General features: G+C 40.0%; 1 protein-coding gene across 6 annotated transcripts in view; it reads left to right on the forward strand.

Annotated features, from left to right (window-relative positions):
- Positions 1–212: 212 nt before the first annotated feature.
- The window catches only part of PICALM (phosphatidylinositol binding clathrin assembly protein), an 86,983-nt gene continuing 62,089 nt past the window's right edge, over positions 213–25,106 (forward strand). For 2 of the 6 annotated variants that reach the window (XM_068140237.1, XM_068140249.1), the window contains exon 1: positions 213–538. In XM_068140237.1, the coding sequence (XP_067996338.1) occupies positions 409–538 (130 nt within the window). In that variant the 5' untranslated portion in view covers positions 213–408. The remainder of the gene's footprint in view (positions 539–25,106) is intronic. The other 4 variants (XM_068140260.1, XM_068140270.1, XM_068140280.1 and 1 more) reach the window with 2 other exon arrangements.

The following is a 25,106-nucleotide window of genomic DNA, read 5'->3' on the forward strand; positions in this document are numbered from 1 at the left end:
GCCGCGCGGGGCGCGCCGGGGTGTGTTACGTAGGCGGGGCGCCGGGTAGGTCACGTGACACGGGCTGCCCAGCAAGCTCCGAGGAGGAGCTCCGCCGCCGCCATTTTCCTGCGGCGCCCAGCCTGTGTCCCCTGTCCCCGGCCGAGCGGAAGGCGCGCAGGGGGGAGGGGACGGTGGCTGGGGGAGGGGGGTGGGAGGAAGAGGAGGAGAAGGAGGAGGAAGAGGAAGAAGGGGGGGGGTTGTCCCTCCTCGGGTGACAGGTCCGTCCCTGAGGGCGGAGCGGGGGCCGCCTGCGGCACGGCGGGTTGAGGAGTCCGTACAGCTCCATCGCCCGCCTAGTCCTCCCATCCCCGGCCCCTGAGGAGGGAGCGGAGCCGCTCTTGGTTCCAGCGCCGCCAGCAACCCGCCATGTCCGGCCAAAGCCTCACCGACCGTATCACGGCGGCGCAACACAGCGTGACCGGCTCGGCGGTCTCCAAAACCGTCTGCAAGGCCACGACTCACGAGGTCATGGGGCCCAAGAAAAAGCACCTGGACTGTGAGTACCGCGAGGGGATGGCAGCTCTGTTTCAGCGTAAGGCATTCACTTGGGTGGGGGGAGCGTAGGATCGGGGACGTGGCGATGGAGAGCTTGGGAGAGGCTGTTTAGCTCTCTAGAAGGGGCCTTATTAGCCCGTCCCTGTCCACAGGGCCCTGGAGAACGTGAGCTTCTGAGCGATAGGACTTGCCCTGTACTGCTTCACCGAGGCTAAGCAGAGGAATGGATTGTAATTTACTTACTAATTGATCTAGTTTTTTGGTTTTTTTTTTTTTTTTTTTTTTTTTTGCTGGAGCCATCACTCCCCTATTCTGTAAAGGAGGTGCAGGAGTTTCAAAAGGGAATAACCGATCAGTTAACTTAATTGTTTGATAGATAGTCTAGTAGCAAAAGAAAAAATAAAAATCCTTTTCTGTCATTCTTGTAACTTTTCCACGTAAAAGAATATGTGAAATGAAAGCCTGAGGGCTAACTTCTGTCAGTCAGGGTGTTCTTCTCAGTCTTACCTTTCCAGACTGTCTCCTTTACTCGGGGAGATGGGCCTGGACGACTTCTTTAGACCATTGGTACTTAAGCTTAACATCCCATACAGGTACTCGCCATTTCTCAGCATCTATTAAAAATAGATCCAAGGTGGGAAGTCTTAAAAGGTTTTGCGTCAGCTGTGCTTCATCCAGGTTCATATTCGTTCATATCTACCAAAGTTCTTATTTGTCTGCCTCCCATTAAGCTGTAAAGTCACAGGACTGAGGATATTCTTGGCTTGAATACCCGATTATCTTGCATCTGTTTATTCTAGGCCTTTTAAGGACCCTTTCCCCCTCCCCGTGCAGTATGTAGTGAAGTATGCTGGAGAGAGATGTGTGGCTATGCCTTCTGTATGTGTGCTTTCTCCTTTCCTCCCACCCACATCTGTGAGATTAGGTCTTCATGTGTCTTGAATTTGTCTTTTGAGTTGCCCTATATTAAGAGAAGACCACATGATAATACTAGGATTAATTGTACTGTTGTTATTTCTTTTATCCACTGAAATATGTCTGACTTAAGGTTTAAGAAATGACTGTTGTGTGAGTATTAGAGTGAGATGGGATCCGTTTTTTAGAGTAGTCCCAGAACAGCTACTTTAGTTTCTTTCTGGTATTCACTCTTGCCTGAAGTCTGAGGAGTAACTGAGTGGCTTTGTAATTTCTGGTCCGCCCAGGGTGTCAGAAAGCTGTGAAAATCTTTGGACTTTAAGTAAATGAGTTTCAGGTGGAGAATACACCTTGTCATATGTACGGCTTATGTATGAAGGTGTGGTGGTAATGGTTTTCACACAACAGAAGGGAGGTGTTCTGGAAAATGCATTGTCAGGTTTAACTTGGAATAGTGCTAAAAGTGCAGTTTTAGTAATAGGACATTTAGCAGCTGATATATTTCATGATAAAAGCTTTATGAAAGAGAAATCAAACTTGAGCGGACAACTGCACTTCAGGCTGGAATGTATATTCATTGTGCCGTTCTGGACATGATTGCTAGGGGACGTCATCCTTGAGACCTATAGGATGCTGCTGTAGAAGGGTGCTTGAACTTCCTGGTAGTTGCTGAATGAGAGCACCATTTCCCCAGTTCTCAGAGAATTCTTTTATCAGAGCAAAGCAAACTTGTTTGGGTTTTTAAATTAGCTTTACTACTTGTCACTTGTTTGGTTGATTGCTTTTTTTGGTGGTGTGTTGGTGGTGGGTGTTTTGTGTGGTTTTTTGTTTGTTTTTTTTTCTCTAGTTAAAATAGATCCTGGGCAGATAAGTTTTGTATGCTGTCCCTATTATGTTTGTTAGGAGTCTCTGTTCCTGGCATCAGGAAATGACACACGGTGTCGTATTTTGAACATTTTTCTTTGTTCATGCCGTTTATGGTTGCATGTTTGGAAATGAACGCTTTTTGCACAAGCTGTGCCTCAAGCTCCTCCTCTGAATTATTTGCACATATCTTCCTTTAACAATAAACAATTGAACTACTAGGTAAGTCTTATGAACTGACATCTCACTGTGAATGTCAATTAATACACCAATCCTCACAGACAGCATGCTTTTAAAATGTTTTTCTAATTCGTGTTTATTAAGATAATGACAGCTTAAACTTAATTTGTTAAAGGTCCTAGGTGAGTTGATAAGAGGAGTTTTCTAATACTGTCCTGGAATGAAGCCTGGGTTTTGTAGCATTTTCTGTGACCATGGCATGTGTTCCTGCTAATGTGGTATTTGTGTTGCTTGTGCAGATCTCAAAATCTGACTGCTCTGTTTCTGAAATTGTTTCTATAATGAGCTTGAGCCATTATGAGTGCATGTAAGTATCTCAGCCTCATGTTAACTCGTACAAATAGGGAGAAATACAACATAGGTACCTGTGCACCTGATTATTTCTATATTTACCTTGTTCTTGACTGTTTGTGGAGTTCCCAAACTTAAGTGCTCTCCATCCTAGGTTTGTGCATTCCCTTTGTGTTTCTCTGTGGCCCTTACCTTAATGGTCAAAGAATGAAAAAAGGCATTTGTAGCCCATGCTGATAAAAATATAATCTACTTTAAAGAATGTTCTTTCTCTGCTGTTACAAAACTTAGTTGGTTTTCTTGGTTTGAGGGAGAAGGAATTATGATTTAAAAGTGGAGATGGCTAATGATAGGTAGCAACACCCATCTTCCAGTCACATTTATATATTTTTGCACTTAGGATATGGTTTTCTGCTGTTTTGAAAGTTCATTGTTCTAGCTGATGTAAGGATTCTCAGTTTTGTAGCCTAGGTGCTGATATTGTAATGATGGATTACCCCTTTTACAGTAATATGACAGTTTTAATAGTCTCAAAACATAGTTCATAAAATGTCTTTTACAGAAAACCTGATTTGACTAGGAGTTTGTCCTAATTTTCACACCTTTGTGAACAGTGATAATTCAAGACTGGTTTGTGGATTGAACTTGTATACTGAGATTTAGCTTTTGTTGTTGTGTTCAATGCTGGTATAGTGATACTTGGAGCAAGCACTTCAGGTTATTTGTCATGTTTCACACATGTGATTGTAATGGGGGTGGGGTGCAGGTGAGGGTGTGTGCTTTCATATGTATATATCATGGATAGCAGGAAACCCAGAAGACACCTCCTACTTGGCATTAACTATGTTTCACTGGGACAGTTCAGTGAAACAGCTGTAGCTGTGACATCTCAGTAGCAAAATTGGGGGGGGGGGGGGGGGGGCGCGGTGTGTGTACGATTGCATGCTCTGTAGTTAAAACAGCTTTAACCTGAAACATCTTTAGGGTTGGGCTCTCAATGTCGGCTCTTAGCTAATGGAATAGTGCTCTTTAAAGGAGAATGTGGATGAATGGCTTGGAAGGAAGTTGAAATGCTGTCATTACCCATTCTTAACAGGAAGTCTTTCTATAGTTATGTGAGTCTGTAACTTCCTATTGTGAAGGAATTTTTAAGGAAGACAGCAAAAACACTGCCCAGTGTCAGATAGATGTTTGAGAAGCCGTGTAAGTGAAAGTAAATGTAACTGAGCATGTTAGAATAGAATAAACCAGGTTGGAAGAGACCTTCAAGATCGTGTCCAACCTATCATCCAACACCATCTAATCAACTAAACCATGCAGCCAAGCACCCTATGAAGTCTCCTCCTAAACACCTCCAATGATGATGACTCCACCCCTGGGCAGCCCATTCCAATGGGCAATCACTCTCTCTGTGTAGAATTTCTTCCTAACACCCAGTCGGGGACTTAGTTCCTGAGTAACTTATGTCAGGGAGTTTGGTTTTGTCTAGGGGCCCCTATTAGTACAAATAGAAGTCTAGCTAAAGACTTACTTTATGTCTGTGCTGAGGACAGCTTCTGCTTCCAGGGGAGACAGTACCCAGAGGGTGTCTTGTAGAACTGAGGGACAAAGATCTATTATTTCCCCCTGTATGTCACAAGAGATTTCTACTCAAGCAAGGAAACCCAGTGTTTTTAAATGCTCACCTGCCTTGGATGTACTGAAGTGTAACTGCATTATTTCAGTGGTGCTGTGGGTTAAGTCCTGGTCTCTGTGGATAATACTCTGTTCTCCAGTAGAAATAGATTATCCACGTTCCTTTTTTGGTATTGTGGTACTTCACCAATTTCATATTTTCTTTCTGGTTTTGGCAGGATTACCTGAAGTTTCTTGTGGCTTTGTTTCCCATTTTATAGTTGACTTAAATTTCTGGAAGTAATCGCTATTTCTCCTTAGAACTGTTATGTGTAACCATTATTATTTCAAATACAGATAATTGCTTTATTACAATTTTCTTTTGAGGTAGCCATTATCGTTTCTGTTTCCATGCTTCCTTTATAATTTCTTCCTTAGCCAACTTTTCCTAACTTATTACTAGAATTCCTTTGGAGTATTTGCTTGTGCCTTTTAGTAAAGTACAAGCACTATCATACTCCTCTAGACTGCCGGAGGGCTGCTTATTTGCAGAAAGAATAGCCATTTAGTTCTGCAGCTGTTGTTTTATTTTACGTAGCCTGAAGCAGTGTTCTATTTGGTATGAAGTAAGAGGCAGGAAGTAAGGAGAAGCTGTAGGACACCTGCAATCGGCTTAGTATGAATCCTTGTACTTCATTGTTTCCCATCAGTTATGGTTTTTTAGGTGTCATGTAACTTTGGGCTTTAGCTCTCGTTGTGATTTTATTTTATTTTTTTTTAATGGTGCAGCCATGTCTTCCAAAAGTGATGCTTGGAAGAGGTATCCTTGTACAGTTCAGCCTCTGACCTCATCGTCTATTTCAGTCTTTAGTTCCTCATCCTCAAATCAGTTTTTGATGTGTAGATGTGAAAGTTTTAAGCTGTTCCTAGTGACTTGGCTTGTGAAGCCACAATAAAAAAAAAAAACAACAGGAGGAGACTTGATGGGGTGCTTGGTGCCATGGGTTAGCTGTTTGGGTGGGTTGGATTGGTTGATGGGTTGGACGCGATGATCTTGAAGGTCTCTTCCAACCTGGTTTGGTTTATTCTATTCTAAATAGTTTGCATAATAATACAAAAGAGATGACTTATCCAATATGGAATTCAAAGCTTCCCTTTTTTAGCTTCATGTATGTTGCGTTATGCAAAATACATGATTGGTAAAGTACTTACAATGGTAGAATGCTGGGAAAGTTCCTGTAGAAAACATTACTGACATTTTGCTTTCCCTGGAAAACGCAACACGTTTTCTGCAGCAGAGACACCTTTTGTATTCAAAATGTTGCTTTTTTTTTTAGCTGCCTCCTTAAATTTCAGTTTTTTCAGTATCTTCAAAGCCTTCTCACTGATTAATTTCTCAAACATCCATTGCTTTTTGAAAAATAACCTAGTTCTACTGGTCAGAATGCACTCTCTTAAATTCTGTAACCTGTGCTGAAGCTCTTCCTCAAGCATGACACAAGAAAGTATTGTAAATGACTTGTTTATAATTTTTTGAAGTCCTGTACTGGGGCAGTTATTAAATGTTTCCAAGTGGTTCATAAAACACCTTTTAAGCAATGATTTCGTGTATGTGTCATTACTTCTGAGTATCTTAGCAAACTCTGCTGCTGCAGCAGTGTTCTTTTTGTCAAAGAACTGTTTGGGTTTTGTTATTGTCCATTGGTATGTATGTGTGATGGTTTAGATTTCCTGCTGGTTGAAGTATTAATGCTAAAAGTAGTTGTGATTTGGATCTGGATGTTACCTTGCGAAAACTTAGGTAGGAGAGAGATTTTGTAACTGATTACATCTGCACTGGGTTACAAGTGAACAAGAAATAAGTGGCCAAAAAGCTGCAATTCCAAGTGGAATGGAAAAAAACTGATGTTGATATAAAATTGTTGGTTTTGATATTTTTGTTGCTGTTCTAGCAGTTTTCTTCATTGTGAAATGTGACTGTGAGCAGGCAGGGGATGAAATTTTTATCAACTGTATATCCTTCTAAACTTGAAGGAAGTAGAAATACTGTTGCATTTTGTATTTTACCCCTAGCCTTACATTAGAGCTTTAGAATAAACTTTATTAGAATAAACCAAACCAGGTTGGAAGAGACCTTCAAGATCATCGTGTCCAACCCATCAACCAATCCCACCCAAACAGCTAACCCATGGCACCAAGCACCCCATCAAGTCTCCTCCTGAACACCTTCAATGACGGCAACTCCACCACCTCCCTGGGCAGCCCATTCCATAGCGCAATCACTCTTTCTGTATAGAACTTCTTCCTAACATCCAACCTGCACCTCCCCTGGCGCAGCCTGAGACTGTGTCCTCCTGTTCTCTTAGCTTTATCTTTTAGCTGGTAGTGTCTAAATCTCAAAATAATATTAGTAAATTCAGTGTGGTACTCCATGCTTGCTGATGGCAAATCCAAGGTATGAGTAATATGTGACAAATCAGGTATTGAGATTTGAGAAATTAGGGAACTAGGGTGTATTTAGCTGTGTGAAAGTAACTCACTCAAGTTAAGCATTTCATAAAGACTTAACAAATATGCTAGATTTTCCAATTGTGCTGTTGAGCTAAAGGAGCTTTAAAGTAATGCTTATCTGGATCATTTGCAATATTAAACATGAGTAAATTAGGCTTTTATAAGTTTTATGTCAAGACGGGGGGGTAAAAGAACAAGATTTATATCAAAATTTAACTTGTGGGTCAGTTTCAAGCATGAAGTATAAGGAAATTTACTGGAGTGAAGAGTGGTGGGAAGGGAAATCCAGTGCTTGTATTTAAATTCATATACATGGTCTGTAAAATAAAAAAAATGGTGGATTTTACTACACACAGAATTACAGAATGGTCTCTTCTAACCCCTATCTCTGAAGGTCATCCATTCCAGCCCACTTGATAGAGCAGAGTAGTTACTTATTCTGAGCTCTTTTATGTAATTTCTCCCACACCTGTGGTAATTTTCACTCCACATCAACCCCCTTCTTTTTCCTTTTCTCCTGTATGACTTTTCAGGACAAAAGGGAAAAGAGCACTTCTGAAGTCTTAATGTTCTTTATTGTTTCCTCCCAAGCAAGCAGTCCTTCAGTCACAACATCCTTACGCTCTTACAGTGGTGCTGTTCTAGGAGCAGTGATTCTTTTTCTAATGTAGGAAGTGATAAGTTTACAGAGGTTGAAACTGCTCTGTTATTTCACATTTTTACTCTAAATACGGAACTTGCAGTAACATGTAGCTCAGCTATTCCAGCTGCTGACTGTGTACTATGACATCAAAAAGTATCTCTATTTTTTTGTAACCTTTGTCATTTTTTAATACTTAATTTCTGCTTTAAATTGTATAAAGTTAGAATCGTTAACACTGCTTCACAGTAAAATATTTCATGTATAATTTTTTCCAGGTTAATAATGTCTAAAAGCAGATTATTATTTTTTTATTCTGTTGAAAAAGGTGATAATGAAACTTCTATCATTCTTCAATTTTTGTCCACAAAACCCCCAAACCAACCAACCAAAACACCAACAAAGCAAAACCTACTCACTGGTATTCAGCTAGAAGTCTTTAAAGCTACAATAATAAACTAGATTTCTAGACCCAGAGTGGGTAACATAGGAAGATTTAAACTCAGGTTACAAATGAATGCTTGATTTTTTTTAATTTTTTTTTTTTTTCAGGCTTTTTTCTTTTTTATGCCTTCAATCTGGCAATCTTGAATAAATCCACTCAAGAGCAGCTCTGTGGTTTGTTGCTCTCTGCCAAATCAGAAGGTTGAGTGTCTTGACTATCAGAAGTTAGAAACAGGTGTCTTCATGTTCCTTGGCTTTAAGGGCTGCTTGTAACTTGCTTTGCTGTTGGCAATGTTTGGATTCCTCTGGCATGGATAATGAGGTGTAATGTGATAAGACAGTGTTTCTCTACCTGTCTCTTGCTTTACATTTTGGGCTTAGTTTTGTTATATATTGTGTTGCTCTTTTCCCTCTTTCTCCCTGTATGTTCAGATAGCACATCAGCATTTCACTTGTATTTGTTACCAGTTGCATTTGGCTTCTTTGGCTGCTCTCTCTTCTTGTTGACAAATGGATCGATACCTAATAGGAAATTGGGTCACACTTGAATTTGATTTATCCCCTTTCCCCTCCCTCCTCATCCAATACTGCTCTAATAGTTACAGGCATCATTGCAACCTATTTCAAACTTTTTCTTTCTCTGATCCCAACTCTCCATATTCTTGATCCAACATTACTTTTTGTGTAAAATGTAGAAACATGAAAAAATGCCCTTTTTAACAATATCTTGTCCTTTTTTTTCCCTCTTGAGAAGCCAGATTTCTTTACTGCTTTAGAAAGACACTGAAATCCTTAGGTAGATTTTAATTTAGAATTAATTCTTACAGTGATGGTCTATGTCCCCTTGCTTTCATTGATACAGACATACTCTAATTATCCAGTTTTAATGTGATTTACTGAATTTTAATTTATTATCCTTTTAGTGGAATTTTATGTGATGTATTAATAACCTGTTTTAAATTCAATAGGAGTTACTTCTCCCTGGAGTGCTTGTATTTCAGTCATGAGTGTCACAGTACCACATGGCAGAATAAAATTTAAAGTATCAAAAGTATATGTGAAGTGGATTTTAATCATAGGAATGAAGGAAAAGTCAACGGGAACCAAATAGGAACAGTTGTGTATTCCTGGCCTGCAGTTACTTGTAATAAGGATATGAAATGCATAACAAGTTACTGCATTTGATTGGCCATAGAATGGAAAAGCTCAAGAAGCAAAATTCCTGGTTGTAAGCTGTTTGAAATATGAAGACAAGCACATCATATTGGGATTTAGGGGGAAATGATGGTCTGAAGATAGAGGGCTTTTTTCTTAAGTTCTTGGTAGTTAATGGGAAGCTAGTTCATGGAGTGGCTGGAGAAGGGCCAGGTAAAGAGGGACCTGGGGGTGCAGAGAGGCTCTGCAGAGGGATCTCGACAGGCTGGACAGATGGGTAGAATCTAACGGCATGAGATTGAACACATCCAAGTGCCGGATTCTGCACATCGCCCACAACAACCCCATGCAGTGCTACAGGATGGGGTCAGAGTGGCTGGAGAGTGGCCAGGTAGAGAGGGACCTGGGGGTACTGGTCGATGGTAGGATGAACATGAGCCTGCAGTGTGCCCAGGCATCCAAGAGGGCCAATGGCATCCTGGCCTGCATCAAGAACAGTGTGGCCAGCAGGAGCAGGGAGGTCATTCTGCCCCTGTACACTGCACTGGTTAGGCCACACCTCGAGTACTGTGTCCAGTTCTGGGCGCCTCAATTTAGGAAGGATGTTGACTTGCTGGAACGAGTCCAGAGAAGGGCAACGAAGTTGGTGAGGGGTTTGGAACACAAGCCCTATGAGGAGAGACAGAGGGACCTGGGGTTGCTTAGACTGGAGAGGAGACTCAGGGGTGACCTTATTGCTCTCTACAACTACCTGAAGGGAGGTTGTTGACAGGCAGATGCTGGTCTCTTCTCCCAAGCAGCCAGTACCAGAACAAGAGGACACAGTCTCAGGCTGTGCCGGGGAGGTTTAGGTTGGATGTTAGGAAAAGGTTCTATACAGAAAGAGTGATTGCCCGGGGAGGTGGTGGAGTCACCATCATTGGAGGTGTTCAGGAGGAGACTTGATGGGGTGCTTGGTGTCATGGTTTAGTTGTTTAGGTTGGTTGGATTGGTTGATGGGTTGGACGCGATGATCTTGAAGGTCTCTTCCAACCTGGTTTATTATTATTATTTTTTCTGGATCTGTTTGGTTAGAATGCTTTGCCACAACAGTGGGATCATTAAGCCTATCAAATGTAATTAAAGCAAAGCCATAAATTAAGTAAATTTCCCAGCAGATTACTTTGCATGAACAATATGGAGTATGTGAAGGTTGATGTGGGGTTTGTTGGTTTGGATTTTTTTGTTGTTGTTTTCTCTTTTTTTTTTGGTTGCTGTTGTTTTTGTTTGGGTTTGGTTGGTTGGTGGTGTTTGTGTGGTTTTTTTGCTAATTTGGTGTCTAAGTGGAGGGAAATCCAGAGAATTTTTTTTGTTTGTTCTTGGATACCAGGTAACAGCACAATTAGTCCAACCTCTGATGCTTGAAATTGCATTGTTATGAATTTGAAACTCTTACATTTCCAGGGGCTGATTTTTTGGTTTGTTGTGTTTTCTTTTGCTTTTTGTTTACAGCTACTTTATGAGGAGACTCTTGAGATTTAATTATCTGTAAGTGAAACACAGTGCATTAGAGGAGATACTTTTGTCCTTATTTTAAACCGTTAATGTGGACAGCTTCTTGGTATGCAGCAGGGCTAGTACAATCTGTTATAACACCTAGTTTTACTATAATTGCATATTCTTTTTAGCTCTCTAAGGTTTTTAACTGGTGACTAAATCTCCATTCAAAGCAAGTGGAATAACTATATTTTGCATTGTTAGAGATTTTCTTTATGAAACAATTTCATTTTTAAGATTGAATTTGGGTGGAATAATCTCTTTTACTGAAGACTAAAAGGCAGATGGTATATTTACTTCTGCTCTTGGCTTTAGTTTATTTTAGAGGGTGTTTGTGATAGCGACATATCTTTGTACATGGTAAACAAAGAAATTCCCATCTGAAAGCTGTGGGATGATACGGAGGAGTTATTTCTATATACAGCTTCCTTCACTGGTCCAGTTTTAAACTTAAGGGTTTGATGTTCCATGTTTTCAATGAAATGTCATGAAACTTGGTAACTACATGGTCACTAGTAAAATGCTCATGAACAGTATGTGAAACTGGGAGGTGAGGGGAAGAGCTGATCAGGATTTATGAAACTTGGACATAACAATGTTGTTCTGATAGAGTATGCTCCTCTTTGTAAGATCCTTTGCTTTGTTGAGAATTGGTAAAGCTTTAATCAGTAGTGCTGCAAGATGCAACCTCATTTTCCTGCTCTGTATTCAGTGAAGACCACTCCTGCTCCAGCCCTAGGCTTTACCATAGTATATGAGAAACTTGAACATAGGCTGTGAAGAGTGGGTTTGATAGTTTAACTGTTGAGTTCTTGTAAAAGAATATTATTCAAATGTGCATTGATGATGTACTTGAGATGAGACAGGATAGGTTTGCTCAGAGATCCAAATATTCATGGGAAATGTTAGTCTAAAATGAAGAAGGAAGTAAAAGCTAAATTGGGCAGGAATGTTCAACATTTCTATTAATAGCATGGAGGATTTTAGCTGTTCCATTACTTGACTGCCTCCATTCATGAGAGAGCTGCACGCATGTCAGTCAAAATAGTTTTGTGAAGATGCATGTGTTTTGAGGGGGGAGATAGGTGATTTTTAATTTTTTTTTTAAATCACCTATTTGAGCTTTAATGCTGTTTTATCCAGTTTAGAAACATAGAATCAGTCAGTGTTGGAAGGGATCACAAGGATCATCTAGTTCCACCCCCCCTGCCATGGGCTGGGACACCCCACACTAGATCAGGCTGGCCAGAGCCTCATCCAGCCTGTTCTTAAACACCTTCAGGGATGGGGGCTTCAAGAACCTCCCTGGACAACCCATTCCAGGGCTTCACCACTCTCATGGTGAAGAACTTCCTCCTCACATGCAGCCTGAATCTCCCCACCTCCAGCTTCACTCCATTCCCCCTAGTCCTATCACTACCTGATAATCCTGAGAAGTCCCTCCCCAGCCTTCCTGTAGGCCTCCGTCAGATATTGGAAGGCCACAATTAGGTCACCTTGGAGCCTTCTCCAGACTGAACAGCCCCAACTCCTTCAGTCTGTCCTCACAGGAGAGGTGCTCCAGCCCTCTGATCATCCTTCTGGCCCTTCTCTGGACATGTTCCAGCACCTCCATATCCCTCTTGTAATAGGGGCCCCAGAACTGGACACAGTACTCCAGGTGGGGTCTCCCCAGAGCTGAGTAGAGGGGGAGAATCACCTCCTTTGACCTGCTGGCTCTGTTTTTCTTGATGCAGCTCAGGATCTGATTGGCTTTGCGGGCTGCAAGTGCACATTGAGAGCTCATGTTGAGCTTTTTGTCCACCAGCACCCCCAAGTCTCTCTCCTCAGGGCTACTTTCCAGCCAGTTGCTGCCCAGCCTGTATTTGTGCCTGGGATTGCCTCGACCCAGATGCAGGACCCTGCACTTGCTCTTATTGAACCTCGTGAGGTTGGCTTGTGCCCACCTCTCCCTTCCCTCCAGCGTGTCTGCTGCACCACACAGCTTGGTGCCATCAGCAAACTTGCTGAGGGTGCACTCATGCCACTGTCCATGTCACCCACAAATATGTTGAACAAGACAGGTCCCAGGACTGATCCCTGAGGGACTCTGCTTGTCACTGGCCTCCACTGGGACTTGGACCCATTGACAGCCACTCTTTGGGTGCAGCCATCAAGCCAGTTCCTTATCCATCTAGTGGTCCACCCATGAAACCCGTGTGCCACCAGTTTGGAGACCAGGATGTGGTGCAGGACAGTGTCGAAGGCTTTGCTCAGGTCCAGGTAAATGACATCAGTTGCTCGCCCCTCATCTATTAATTTTGTCACCTGCTCATAGAAGGCCACCAGGTTTGTCAGGCAGGATTTGCCCTTGGAGAAGCCATGCTGACTGTACCAAATCACCTCTTCACTATTCTTCTGTGTCAGTAGTGCCTCCAGGAGGATCTGCTTCATGATCTTCCTGGGCACAGAGGTGAGACTGACTGGCCTGTAGTTCCCTGGTTCCTCCTTCTTACCCTTTCTGAAGATGGGGGTAATGTTTCCCCTTTTCCAGTCTGTGGGGACTTCCCCAGACTGCCATGACTTTTGGAATATAATAGAGAAGGGTTTAGCAACCTCACCTGCCAGTTCTCCCAGTACCCTTGGGTGTATCCTGTCGGGTCCCATGGACTCTCGGGTGATCACAAGCGTGTACAATGGGCAGTTCTTCCTCCCGGTCCGTGCCATTATCTTCCATGACTCCAGGAGTGTGGCTAGAGGCCCTTGCAGTGAAGACTGAGGTAAAGTCGTCATTGAGAACCTCAGCCTTTTCCAAGTCACTTGTGACCATGTCACCCGTTTCCTTTCTGAGGGGGCCCACACCTTCCCTAGTCGTCTTCTTCCCATTAATATACCTGTAGAAGTTCTTAGTGTTCCCTTTAATCTCCCTGGCTAGATTCAATTCAAGCTGTGCTTTGGCTTTCCTAACCAGGTCTCTTGCTGCTCGGGCAGCTTCCTTATATACCCCCTGTTCTATAGCTGTCCTTCCCTCCACTTCCTGTAGAGTTTCCTTTTAAGTAATAGTGTGTCCAGCAGCTCCTTGCTCATCCAGGCAGGCCTCCTAGCATTCTTACCTGCTTTTCTCTTTGTTGTTATACATAGCTCCTGGACACAGAGGAGGTGGTCCTTGAATACTGACCAGCTGTCCTGGGTCCCTCTTCCCTCTAGGGCTTTGTCCCATGTCACTTTGGCTAGCAGATCTCTGAAGCAATCAAAGTTTGCACGTCTGAAGTCTAGGGTTATAAGCTTAGAATATGTCCTCCTGATTGCCCTGAGGATCTTAAATTCAACTGCTTCATGGTCACTGCAGCCAAGGCTGTCTCTGAGCCTCACATTGGTTACCAGCCCTTCCCTTTTGGTGAGAACAAGGTCATTTCTGTTTAGTCAGCTAAAGCAGTAAGTGATCATCTGACAGGGCAGTGCTGTAGGTATTGCCTAAGAAATCAACAGAGAAGAGGCACAGATTTTCCACATAGAGATAGGAAATGTTGCATGCCTGGATTGTGGCATGATGTGTGTAAAGTTCATTCATAGAAAGAATCTGGGCTGAAGGCTACTATCTGAGGAGTATTGCTCCAGTAGGTGAGCATCATGATATTTATAAGGAAACACATACAGCCCTGTCTTGTAATAAATGGCCTAATTAAAAAAAAAAAAACAAACTAAATATTTTGGACTTACTTTTGTTTCATTTCAGAAAATGCAGCACTTGCAGTAAGTTTGTCCTGAGCTTTTGACACTCCCTGTGTTAAAATGAACATAGGTTACTTAAAGTAGTTTTTGCATCTTCATGATGTTGGTAGAGCATGATTTAATAATCATACCATTTTAGGTGGTGACTAAAAAATCATGTGCAAAAGTTTCACAGTGTTGTTTTTTTTTCTTCCCTTTATAGTGTTGAACTCCCAATTTTTCCACAAAGTACATGAAAAGCATTGAATTGTGGAGTGTGTGTTTGTTGGTTTTTTTTTTTTTTTAAACCTATGTACATGAAGTACAAAGTACATGAAAAACATTGAATTGTGAAGTGGTGTGTGGTTTTTTTTTTTTGTTTTTTTTTAAATCTATGTACTGCAGGGGCAAAAGGGTCTGTAAGAGATGCAGTTGCATTAGTAGAAACTCTTGGCAACACAGCTGATTTTTGTATCACAAACTAGCATGAACTTTTGACAAAAGAAGGCTTAAATCCACAAAGTGATATGTCTGGCTTTTTTTTTGCCAGTAATTAATTAGGCCGCCCTTTGCTGTAGGTGAAGCTGCAGAGGATGCTGCCTGCCAAGAAATATGTCTCCACTGTACATTTCAAATGTTTTTACAATTATGTTGAATTTTTTCTGATTTGCTGAAGACAATTAATATGCTGCAGGCATTACCTAGTCTGGGAGGCTGCCTACCAGAAGATGTATTATGGCCCAAGTGCTTTCCAGAAACTGGAAAACCTTTAATGTAGAGAAGGTCATAGTTTGACCGGAAAACATTGTGTGGAGATGGAGATAGTCATCTTCATCTGCAGTTTCAGCACTAATGGAGGTAGGCAAATAGAGTGGCATAACTCCTTTAACTCAAATACATGTTTCTTGACAACTCCCAAAGGCATTCAGGAAAAATGTACTATTCTTGCTCTGAATTAAGTTCTGCATAGAAGGAAATACCATTTCCAAAGTCTTTCTTCAACATGGGAGAAAACAGCAGATATTCCAAACAGCTTTGCCAGAGTAAGACTTCTGAGCTAGTGAAGTAAGACTAATATTTAATTAAGTATGGGAACTTCAGATGAGATGTTTTGCTTATTTCTTTTCTTTGGTTTTGTCTATTAAGCTGTCTAATCAAAGATGCAGTACTGCCCTTCAAAGGGAAAACCTGTGAATTACATTTGTATGGTTAGTTCTAAAATAGCAAAGATCAGTAGAATTTTTCAGCTTGAAAATCTCTTCTGTGAGATGTGGTGGCAGGCGGTCAGGTTGGTGTTAACACTCTGGTGGATTCAGTTTTGCTATGCTGTCAAGTGATAGTACACACTAGAAAATTACTTTCTGATGCATATTTTGGAATAAAGGGACATGGAAGTTTAAGCATGTAACGAGCACCTGAGTTACATATGCATATATACTTCATGTATTTAGAAGATACATAGACTTAGAAACCGCTAGAGGTGTTGAGTGACAAAATGTGCTGTGCATGAAGTTGTATGTTTGCTTTTCTGTAATGTAGTATTAATGGAGTATCAGATGGGATGTGGCACAGGTAGCCTTTGGGCATACTTTTTGAGCTGAACTGTGTATGAACCAGTCAAGCTCTGTGACTAGAAGCTTTGAAGACAGACCTTTTATCTCTATCACAAATGTTGACATCTACAACTACAGAACTGGTTCCCACAATTTGAGATCAGGAGTTCTTTGCAGGGCTGAGGAAGGATACTGAAGAGAGCTCTGCATATGTTAAAGACATGGCTTCTCAAAATAAAGAAATTACATTGCAGCAGAACAACTTCAGAGTTGTGCTCATTGAGGATTTTTGTTCTGCATTTTCAGCTGTTGACATTAGGCTGGGCTACAGTAATATTACTGTGCCACTGCTGGCAAGCTAGTAGGTAAGGGCATCTGTTAGTACTTCACATGAGTCTAGAAGGTATTCCAAAGCAATAGGCAGCGATTGCATAGTACTGGCAGTACAACAGCAGCCTGTATGTGCTTCATGAGTCTTGTTTCTAGCACATGTCCATTAGTGCAACTTTTTAGCTTATGGACGTGTAATAGCTATGGAGTGTTTACAGACTAAGTTCCTCTCAAGCAGATGGAAAAGGCTGTAAGTGCATGCTATAACCAAAAAATTTACAGTATGTAAACTGTTCTTCTTGGAGAGAAAGACAGAGAACAGCATGATAACATATTCCATGTATATGCGGTAATGGAGAGACCTGAGGGCCAGTATTTTTGACATGACATACTGATGTGATGCCATACTGAGCCTTCTCTGTGCGCCTTAAGGTAAAACCTTAGCATAGACTTGCAAGTATGCAGACTGTTTTCTTGAAATAGGTTCATGTTTGGAGTAGGAGATAAAAGTAGCGTTAAAGCTGTACAATTTCAAAGTATTTAGTCTTCATCAAAATGTTCCACCAAATTCAATTCATTGTGCTTCTAGCCATCCACTGTGCATGACTGTCTAAATTATAAATGTTATATTGGACACTTAAATATCTATTATTAACATAATTTAATAATACATTTTAACATTCTAAAATTAAATATTAATTTCAATATTGAATCAGAGGGCTATAATTCAACACCCATGCTTTGCCTGGCCATCTATGCTAAAGTATTCTTTCTCCCTGCTCATACAGAACCCTTAATTTATGTACCTGCTTTCTTACTCATCAGAACCTGAAGTGGATGCATCCTCAAGTGTTTGCACTTACATGCTCTGAAAATGCTGACTTAATCTTGAAAAGAATTCATTATTTTGTTTTGAAATGCATTGAAACTAGCATATGATCAGTGAAAAAGAGCTTTTGTTTCTCCCTGGTTTAAATAGGCCAACGGTTAAATTGCATGTACTACTTATGCAAGAATTGTCATATCCATTGGCCAGTACAGGCATTTCTCATCTTTGAATAAAGCATGACCTTAGATCATGATTCACAGGCTCATTATTAAGCATGTTTGTAAAGATCAAGATCAAGGCTACAAGTTTACAGATGCTCTTCAGTAGGAATAATTCACTGGTTTATGTGTGGGAGTTAATACTTAGTCTGGACTAGACTTCATGATAAAATGCTTTTTAAAATAGTACTGTGGGAATTAAATGTAGAGCAAAAGTGTTTAGTAGGGTTTTTTTAACATGTCTTGTGTATTTCTCAGCCTTAGGGTGCTGAAACAGTAGATGATGTGTTGTCTTGTTTAGAAGGACAACTTAGGATCTTTTCCTAAGAGTAATGCAATATTGATAAAACTTAGAACTTCACAAGTGGATAATACTTTAGCAGAAGAAAAATAACTTCAATATCTGAAAAGATGTCATGAGAAATGTTACCTAAATTAGAGAGGGAGAAAAATCTTACCTATATCAATAATCCTGTACCTCTATCTCTTCTTTATATGAAATACAGGCAATTAGAATTTCACAAACTTTTATGTGTACATGGCATGCAGGAAAAATTTGACAATGATTTTTGGCAAAAAATGTTTTATCTTTGCATGCTGATAGATCTTCCCCCAGTTTAAACTTGTTAAGCTTGGTGTGCATATTTCAGTTTAATAATGTTGCATGTGGCAAATTGTAATTTTTAAGACGTCCTTTAAATTGCTACTATGGTATGTAGAAAAGCAATGTTATCACTTCCAAGTGTGACAGGATTCAAAGTCTGGCTTTCACGTTCTCAGCCAAGAGTTCCAGTGAGCCATGGGTTATTTGGTGTCAACAGAAACCTCCACTGGTGTGACCATCAGCTAGTAATCATTTTCACATTTTGTGCCCAGTGTAGCTGTGGAATTCTGGGCTTTGGGTGTTTTAGCTATATTCACTGTGTGACATCACCATATATAAATAACTATATATGCTTAAAAATTGTCTCTGTGGATTTTTAATAAAGATATACTGGAAAGACATTTTGTACTGGGAGGAGCTTAGACCTCACTCTTAAATGGCATATTGAGGATTCTGTGCTGAAAAAAGCTGCAGTATCAACAGAAATCCCTTGTGGAGACATAGCTTATTGTGTCAAAACAGTTCTTTTGCAGAAAAGTGTAGAACCAGTGATGATTATTTATGTAAAGATTTTTTTGTCATTATGCTGCATCCACTGTGGAGATTGATAACCTTTAATTTAATAATAATTATCTTAAACCCATGCCTGCCTAAAGGGAGAGAAAAAGATACTGAGAATGCTCAAACATTAACAAGCTTTTTTTCTTTAATCCTCACAAAAGAGGTATTTGTGACTTCATGGTTAGTGTAGTTTTTCTTTAGAAGAGTGTTCTTTTTTGACCCAGTGTGATGGGTTAAGGCAGACCCCCCTCCCCACCACGGGCAAAAATGATGACTCAGACAAATGATTGCAAAAGTGGTGGAAAGTTTAAATAGAAAGTGGTGAATGTTTACAGAGAGACAGAAGCTCAGTGACTAAAAGAAATCCCAAAAGCACAACCAGAAATATCCCATCCCCACCTGAGGGTACACCCAGGACCCCCCAGGGCTCCTTCTTTTCCCCGCCCCGCTACGCTGGTCTCAGCTGGCCATGTCTGAGACTGTCCGAGGCCGGGAGAAACCTCCCGCAAGTTACCGGGTGGCGGTGAGGGAAGAAAGAGAAAGTGCCAGACCCCGCGCTGGGATGTTATAGTGGTGCAGGGAATTATGGGATGAAATACCTGGTTTCCTGTGTCCGCCCCTCTGGGCTGGACTTTTGGACACAGGAAATACACCTTGTATGAACACAGCAGAGGGCACCCAGCCCAAACTGCTACACCCAGAAAACTGTGCTATGGAATATTTATTGTTAGTTGAATTCAAATTGACATGGCCCAGTAAATATATTTTGGAATTAAATTTCTGATTCTTAGCTTAAATCTCTTAAAGTTTAGGTGGCTATGTCAATAATGTGAATCCTGAAGAACAGCGGGCAAAAGAAGTTGTTGGAAGAACTGTAGAAGGATAACTAATATCTAAGATCTAAACAAAGATAGTTCTTTTATTACAGAAAACCATCTTTGTGGCCTCAGGAAACAAGCCTGTATTTTTAATTTGTTTTTGTCTGCATGTCTCTAAGTAGTGCATGGGAGAAGTGCTTCAGCTGCTTATATCAAATTGGGGGGATATTTAAAGTGGAGAATGCCTGTATCTAGTTCAAATGAGTCTTTTTGTTAGTAACAGAATGGTATGTTGGAATACATCATGTGTTAGGAGGGAGTAGCATTGTGTGGGGAGTGTTTGCAGCTGCTTTTCAGACCAAGATTAGAAAACAAAATTATGCTTATAAATTGGAGTAGTACTCAGTGAATGCTTGAGTTCTAAATAGACAAAGAATGTGTCAAAGTGGAGTGTAAAAGGATTATGTGAAAGTGAGAGCACAACAAGAGGCTTTGGCTTAATTTTCCTTATAAACCACTTAAGTGATGCTACCTGGAAGATGAAGCATCCTTCCATCTATCTATAGAAGGATATCTTTTGAAACAGATGTTTCCATTGTATTTGGTGCTAGGGAACTTTCATTATCCAGATTGGGGCTCTATATTTAAAATAAACAAAAACATTAGTGAAACTGTAGAGAAAACAGGTATCAGCTGATTATGAAGACTGGAAAGTTAGGTCACATTGAAAGAAAAATACTTAAGAGTAGAGAACTGTTATTTTTCATTGTGTTGATGGTATTTATTCAGTGGGTAGATCCTTGTCTCCACTGAGAAGGACAAGAGGAAGTTCCTTTTTTAATCTGCACCAGAACATTTGGGTTTTGGAATATGAGATAGGTCTAAGGAAACTTGGATTTATGAAAATGTTGGAGTAACCACTAAAGGCCAAGGCAGACCTTTGGGCAAGAGTGGATGTTTGTAGTTGGATGGTTGAATAATACAATAGCTCATTGTTGCTGAAAGTGGGGGAAAATTGCCCACTTTCCTTTTTCCTTTTATTCTTTTTAATTTTACATGTCATCTCCTCTTCTGGAGTTCCTTTTTGTCAGTTTTGGTCTTATGTGAGACATTTTTTTTTGTCCTGTAGGACAAGGGAAAAACTATGCAGGGTTTCGTCTCCATGTGTGTCATCCATCATCATCCCAACCACCACTACTTAAGGTGTTGGGTTTTTTTTCTTTTCTGAAAAATTAATGTGGTTTGGAGGGAAGCACACCAGCAGTGACATAACAAGCAATGGAAGTGTGTGGCTGTCAGCAGGTAGAGGTAGAAAAGGGACCACCCTACTTCATATCAGTAAGCTGTCATAGATGGGTAATTATGTTTAAGATGAAAGAGTGAAATTGATTCATTGATTTCTGTGCTTTGATAGTGATTGAGATGTGATAGGCTGAACCTAATTATGAGGGGCTTCAGAAATAGAGTAGCTGTTGTTTCAAATAATAAAAAACGTAGGTAGTTGGAGTCAGAAGGGAAGTGTAATTTAAGGCTCACTCTTGCTTCCCCATTGATGGTTCTCCTGGGCTAACGGTATGTGTAACCACTCTGACTTGTTCCTATGAATTTTTACTGGCCTAAAAACCTGGCTTGTGATGTGTTAAATTGCATCAATATCTAGGTGAATTAAGCTATGGTTGGTACTTGAAGAGTAGAAATGTTGAGGAAACAAAGGAAGGTTAGCTTGTAGCAGTAGCAAAACAAACTAGATCTGGTAGTGATAAGTCTACTCAGTTGTGAGTTTGACAGACTTTTTCCTTATGTTAAATGGAAGAGAGAGTCACAGAATTGAACAAAACTAGTTGTCACCGATAATGGTTACACAATTGGATGTTTTTGCAAACTTATTCCTTAGAGGGAGAGGTTACTGGAGCCTGGTTAAGTTTAATCAAGTCTCTGCAGTATCTGAGTGGAGTTTAACAAGCTTAGTTGATAGGAATGGACCTGTTTCAGATGTGGATTGGTGTAGATGACCTCCAGAGGTTCTATCCAATGTGAATCCTTGTATAACTTGATGATACTAAGTATGTAGAACTTATTTATTCTCCTATGATGATATGGCAATTTAAGTAGTTCTCCTAAATTTGGCTTAATAGAATAACAGTGACTTCTTTCATCTGAAAGCATAGCATGATGATGCTTGCAGCTTGAAACTGTAATTTCTTTTTTCCAAGGAGAGATGTATCTGATAGATAAACATATAAGAGGAACGATCATGGTATTGATAAATTCAGTTTCTTAACTGCTGTAACTTGTTTATGAGATGTCATGATACACTTATACTTAGGTAATTTTGCCTGTAACTGTTTCTGGATTAGTGAGACAAACGTAGTTGAAATTAGAGTATCATGTTTACACCACACTCAATATGGCTCAACATGAGCCAACAGTGTGTGCTTACAGCCCAGAAAGCGAACTTTATCCTGGGATGCATCAAAAGAAGTGTGGCCAGCAGGTCAACAGAGGTGATTCTTTCCCTCTACTGCATTCTCATGAGCCTGTTTCTAGCTGTGGAGCCCCCAGCAAAAGAATGACATGGAACTGTAGGAGGGAGTCCAGAGGAGGGCCACAGCGATGGTGTAAGCTGCACACCTCTCCTGTGAAGACAGGCTGAAAGAGTTGGGTTATTCGGACTGGAGAAGAGAAGCCTCTGGGGAGACCTTATAACAGTATTCCAGTATGTGAAGGGAGCCTACAGGACAGATGGAGAGGGACTTTTTTACAAAGACGTGTAGTGATACGACATGATGGGTGATGGCTTCAAACTGGAAGAAGATAGATTTCGATTAGATGTTCAGACAAAATTCTTCCCTGTGAGGATGTTGAGGCACTGGAAGAGGATGACCAGAGAAGTTGTGGAGGCTCCAAAACTAGAACTGTTCAAGACCAAGTTGAATGGGATTTTGAGCAACCTCTTCTAGTATTTGTCCCTGAAATGTTCTGGAACTAGATGCTCTTTAAGGTCTCTTCCAACCCAAACCATGATGTGATTCTAGTACATGGATGGAGCTGTTGAGACAGAATTTAGCAGTATTTTAATGTTAGCCTTTAAAGTATGATGGGAGCACCCAGGAAATTTAAAGGTAAATTACTTGAGAAGTTGTGGTATGTCTTGCAAAGGTAGCCTAGCCAGACTCATCATTTCAACAGTATTTGTAACTGTGGAGAACTTTGTATTATCATTATGATTGATGGATCAAAATGGCAATTTGTCACCTACCTGTACATGGGAATGAAGATTAAAAAATTCAAAGGATACTCTTAAGCATGATTTACCTATTGGGTTTTGAATCATGCTTCCCTTATTTTTTAACTTCCTTTGCTGTTTGATTTATTGGTGCATTGTTTGCTGATGAGGTTTGGTAGACCATCCTAATGCTATTGGAGAAGTCTTCATTGAAGCAGTAGCCCAGCTGAACCCATTTTTACTGTTTTTCAAAGAAAGTATCTTAATCATTTTTCTGCAGTTTTCAAACATAGAAGGAAAGTTTAGTCAAAGAGTTGCCCTAAGACTAATTCTGGACAGAGATACCTGAGGCAATAATTCTGGGTTCCCAGGGTTCCTGTTAGGGATTTTAAAATAGTTTCTAGGAATTGTGGTTAGAAATTACAGTTTTAGGTAGCAGAGAGAACACAATTGTCTCCTTTTTAATTGGAAGAAAAAGACAAGATGCTACTTGAGAAAATTAAAATGTTGGCTGTAGAACAAGTTACTCTACATTATATAAAACTTGCCTTCTGCCTTTTTTTATCCTGCATATCTAATACAGATAAAGTGAAATCACATTCCTTTTTAAACGTGGAAAGCCCTTGAACAGGGTGGGTCTTCTCACATTTCTTTAATCCTTCCATAAGTTATTTCCTGAGTAAGTGTATCTGCCTCATAGAAAAACATTATGTGCAGAGGAAGAATTTTTGTTTTTAAATTTTATTGTTAGCTATAAGAAACTTGTGGTGCATATTTCCTTGTCCCACTCTCAAGATGACTTGGGTGAAGCCTCTGGGAAGTCTTGTGTAGAATGCTTTTTCTGGTAAGTCAGTTTGGTACAAATGGCTTTTTTCAGAAGAGAACCCCCCTAAATTTAGAACAAATACAGTTCATAACATATTTTGGTTTCAAGCTGTAGGTATTTTCTGGTAATTGTGAAAATGTTTAGGTATTGCTCAGTTTTCAGATATATTCAGGATATATAATATTCTTCAACCAGATTAAATGTCATTTACTGAAATTTAACATCACTCTCTCCTTCTAGCTTTAATCACTTAAGTATTCTACTTGGGGTTTCTTTGTTCTGGCACAGGCTTCATTTGCAGTTAGTAAATGTATCTCTTTGAGCATGAAATAAATTTTAAAATATTGTCACTTTTGCATGCTTCAATTCCTGTTCAAAACTACTTCAATGTTTTTCAGACAGATTGAGTCTCTATTGAAAATTACTGACATCCGGGAACTTCTTAATCCTATGTTTCATATTTAAATAAGCAGTCACCTGTGGTGGGAAGTTATTTACAAACTTACCATATGCACACACTATTTGTGTTTAAAATGTCAGTGGGAATGCATAGAATCAATTTGAGGTGTCAGGGTGCATGGTCATCAGAACTGTTAATTATAGAAGTGGATTATAATTTTAGATTTTACAGCCAGTCTCTGTATTTAGTTTTTATTTTTGTATTCCCAATTTCTTGTCTTTTTAAAGTGTCCAAAATCCTTTCATAGCATAGCTAAATCCTTTTGTGTTTAAATATTGAAGAAGAGTACATGTTACATATTCTAGAAATGTTTTCAGATGTATGAATTAATAAACTTTCAAGGAAAACTGGTATGTAGTTGGAGTAATTTTAGATTTAGGTAGGTCTTCGGAAAGAAACACGAAACCAAGCATTTTTGAAACTGAATAAAATTAGAATAAGAAATACCTTAAGTGCTTGTTATGTTCATAATCAGCTTGTCAGGAGGAGAGAAAAAAAAATAACCAAAATACTTGCTGTCAGCAGCAGCCAGTTGGAAAAAGCTGCTTCTTGATGCTTCATATGGACATTTGAAGACAAGAGCTTAACTTGATTTGACTACTATAAAAGGTAGGAAGTAATGGAGATTTGAAGAGAACAAAGCAACTAGAAAAATATCTCATATGGAGACATTAGGTAAATACAATCTTTCATGTTAAATGCCACACAAATCACCCAGGCTACAAAAAAGTCTTTAGTTCAGCAAATGATGCAATAAAAACTGACCATGGAAGACTGTGCAGCTGCTGCAGTGTGTGCCTAAATTCAGTTTCTGCTCCATTTGAGATTTGCTGTCAAATGTTCTACTAAATAGAGCATCTCTGTATGCATGTGTTTGGTTTATTGTTTGTTTGGGGGGTGGGTTCATTGTTTGGTTTGTTTTTCTTTGTTGCTGTTTTGTGGGGGTTATTTTTTTTTGTTGATTATTTTTTCCCCTCAATAATACCTATGTTTTTTTCTATTGTGTAACATTTTCCCAAGTTCTCCTGGAAATGATAGTTGAGTATGTGGATTATGTTAGCTGTTTCAAGGAGTATGGGGGAAAATTACTTCAGAACCCATACAATTGCTTTAGAAATACTAAGTTAAACTTTACTTCCCTCTGTTTAATGTAACTGTATTCCAAACACAAAATCAAATGAGGGAATTTCTTGCCTAGTGGCAAACTTATTAGCCTAAACCCCATTGCTTTAGTGTGTTAATCA

Source organism: Melanerpes formicivorus, unplaced genomic scaffold, assembly GCF_026170545.1.
Source record: "Melanerpes formicivorus ecotype bairdi unplaced genomic scaffold, bMelFor1.0.p_v2 SCAF_1, whole genome shotgun sequence".
Taxonomy (NCBI): Eukaryota; Metazoa; Chordata; class Aves; order Piciformes; family Picidae; genus Melanerpes; species Melanerpes formicivorus.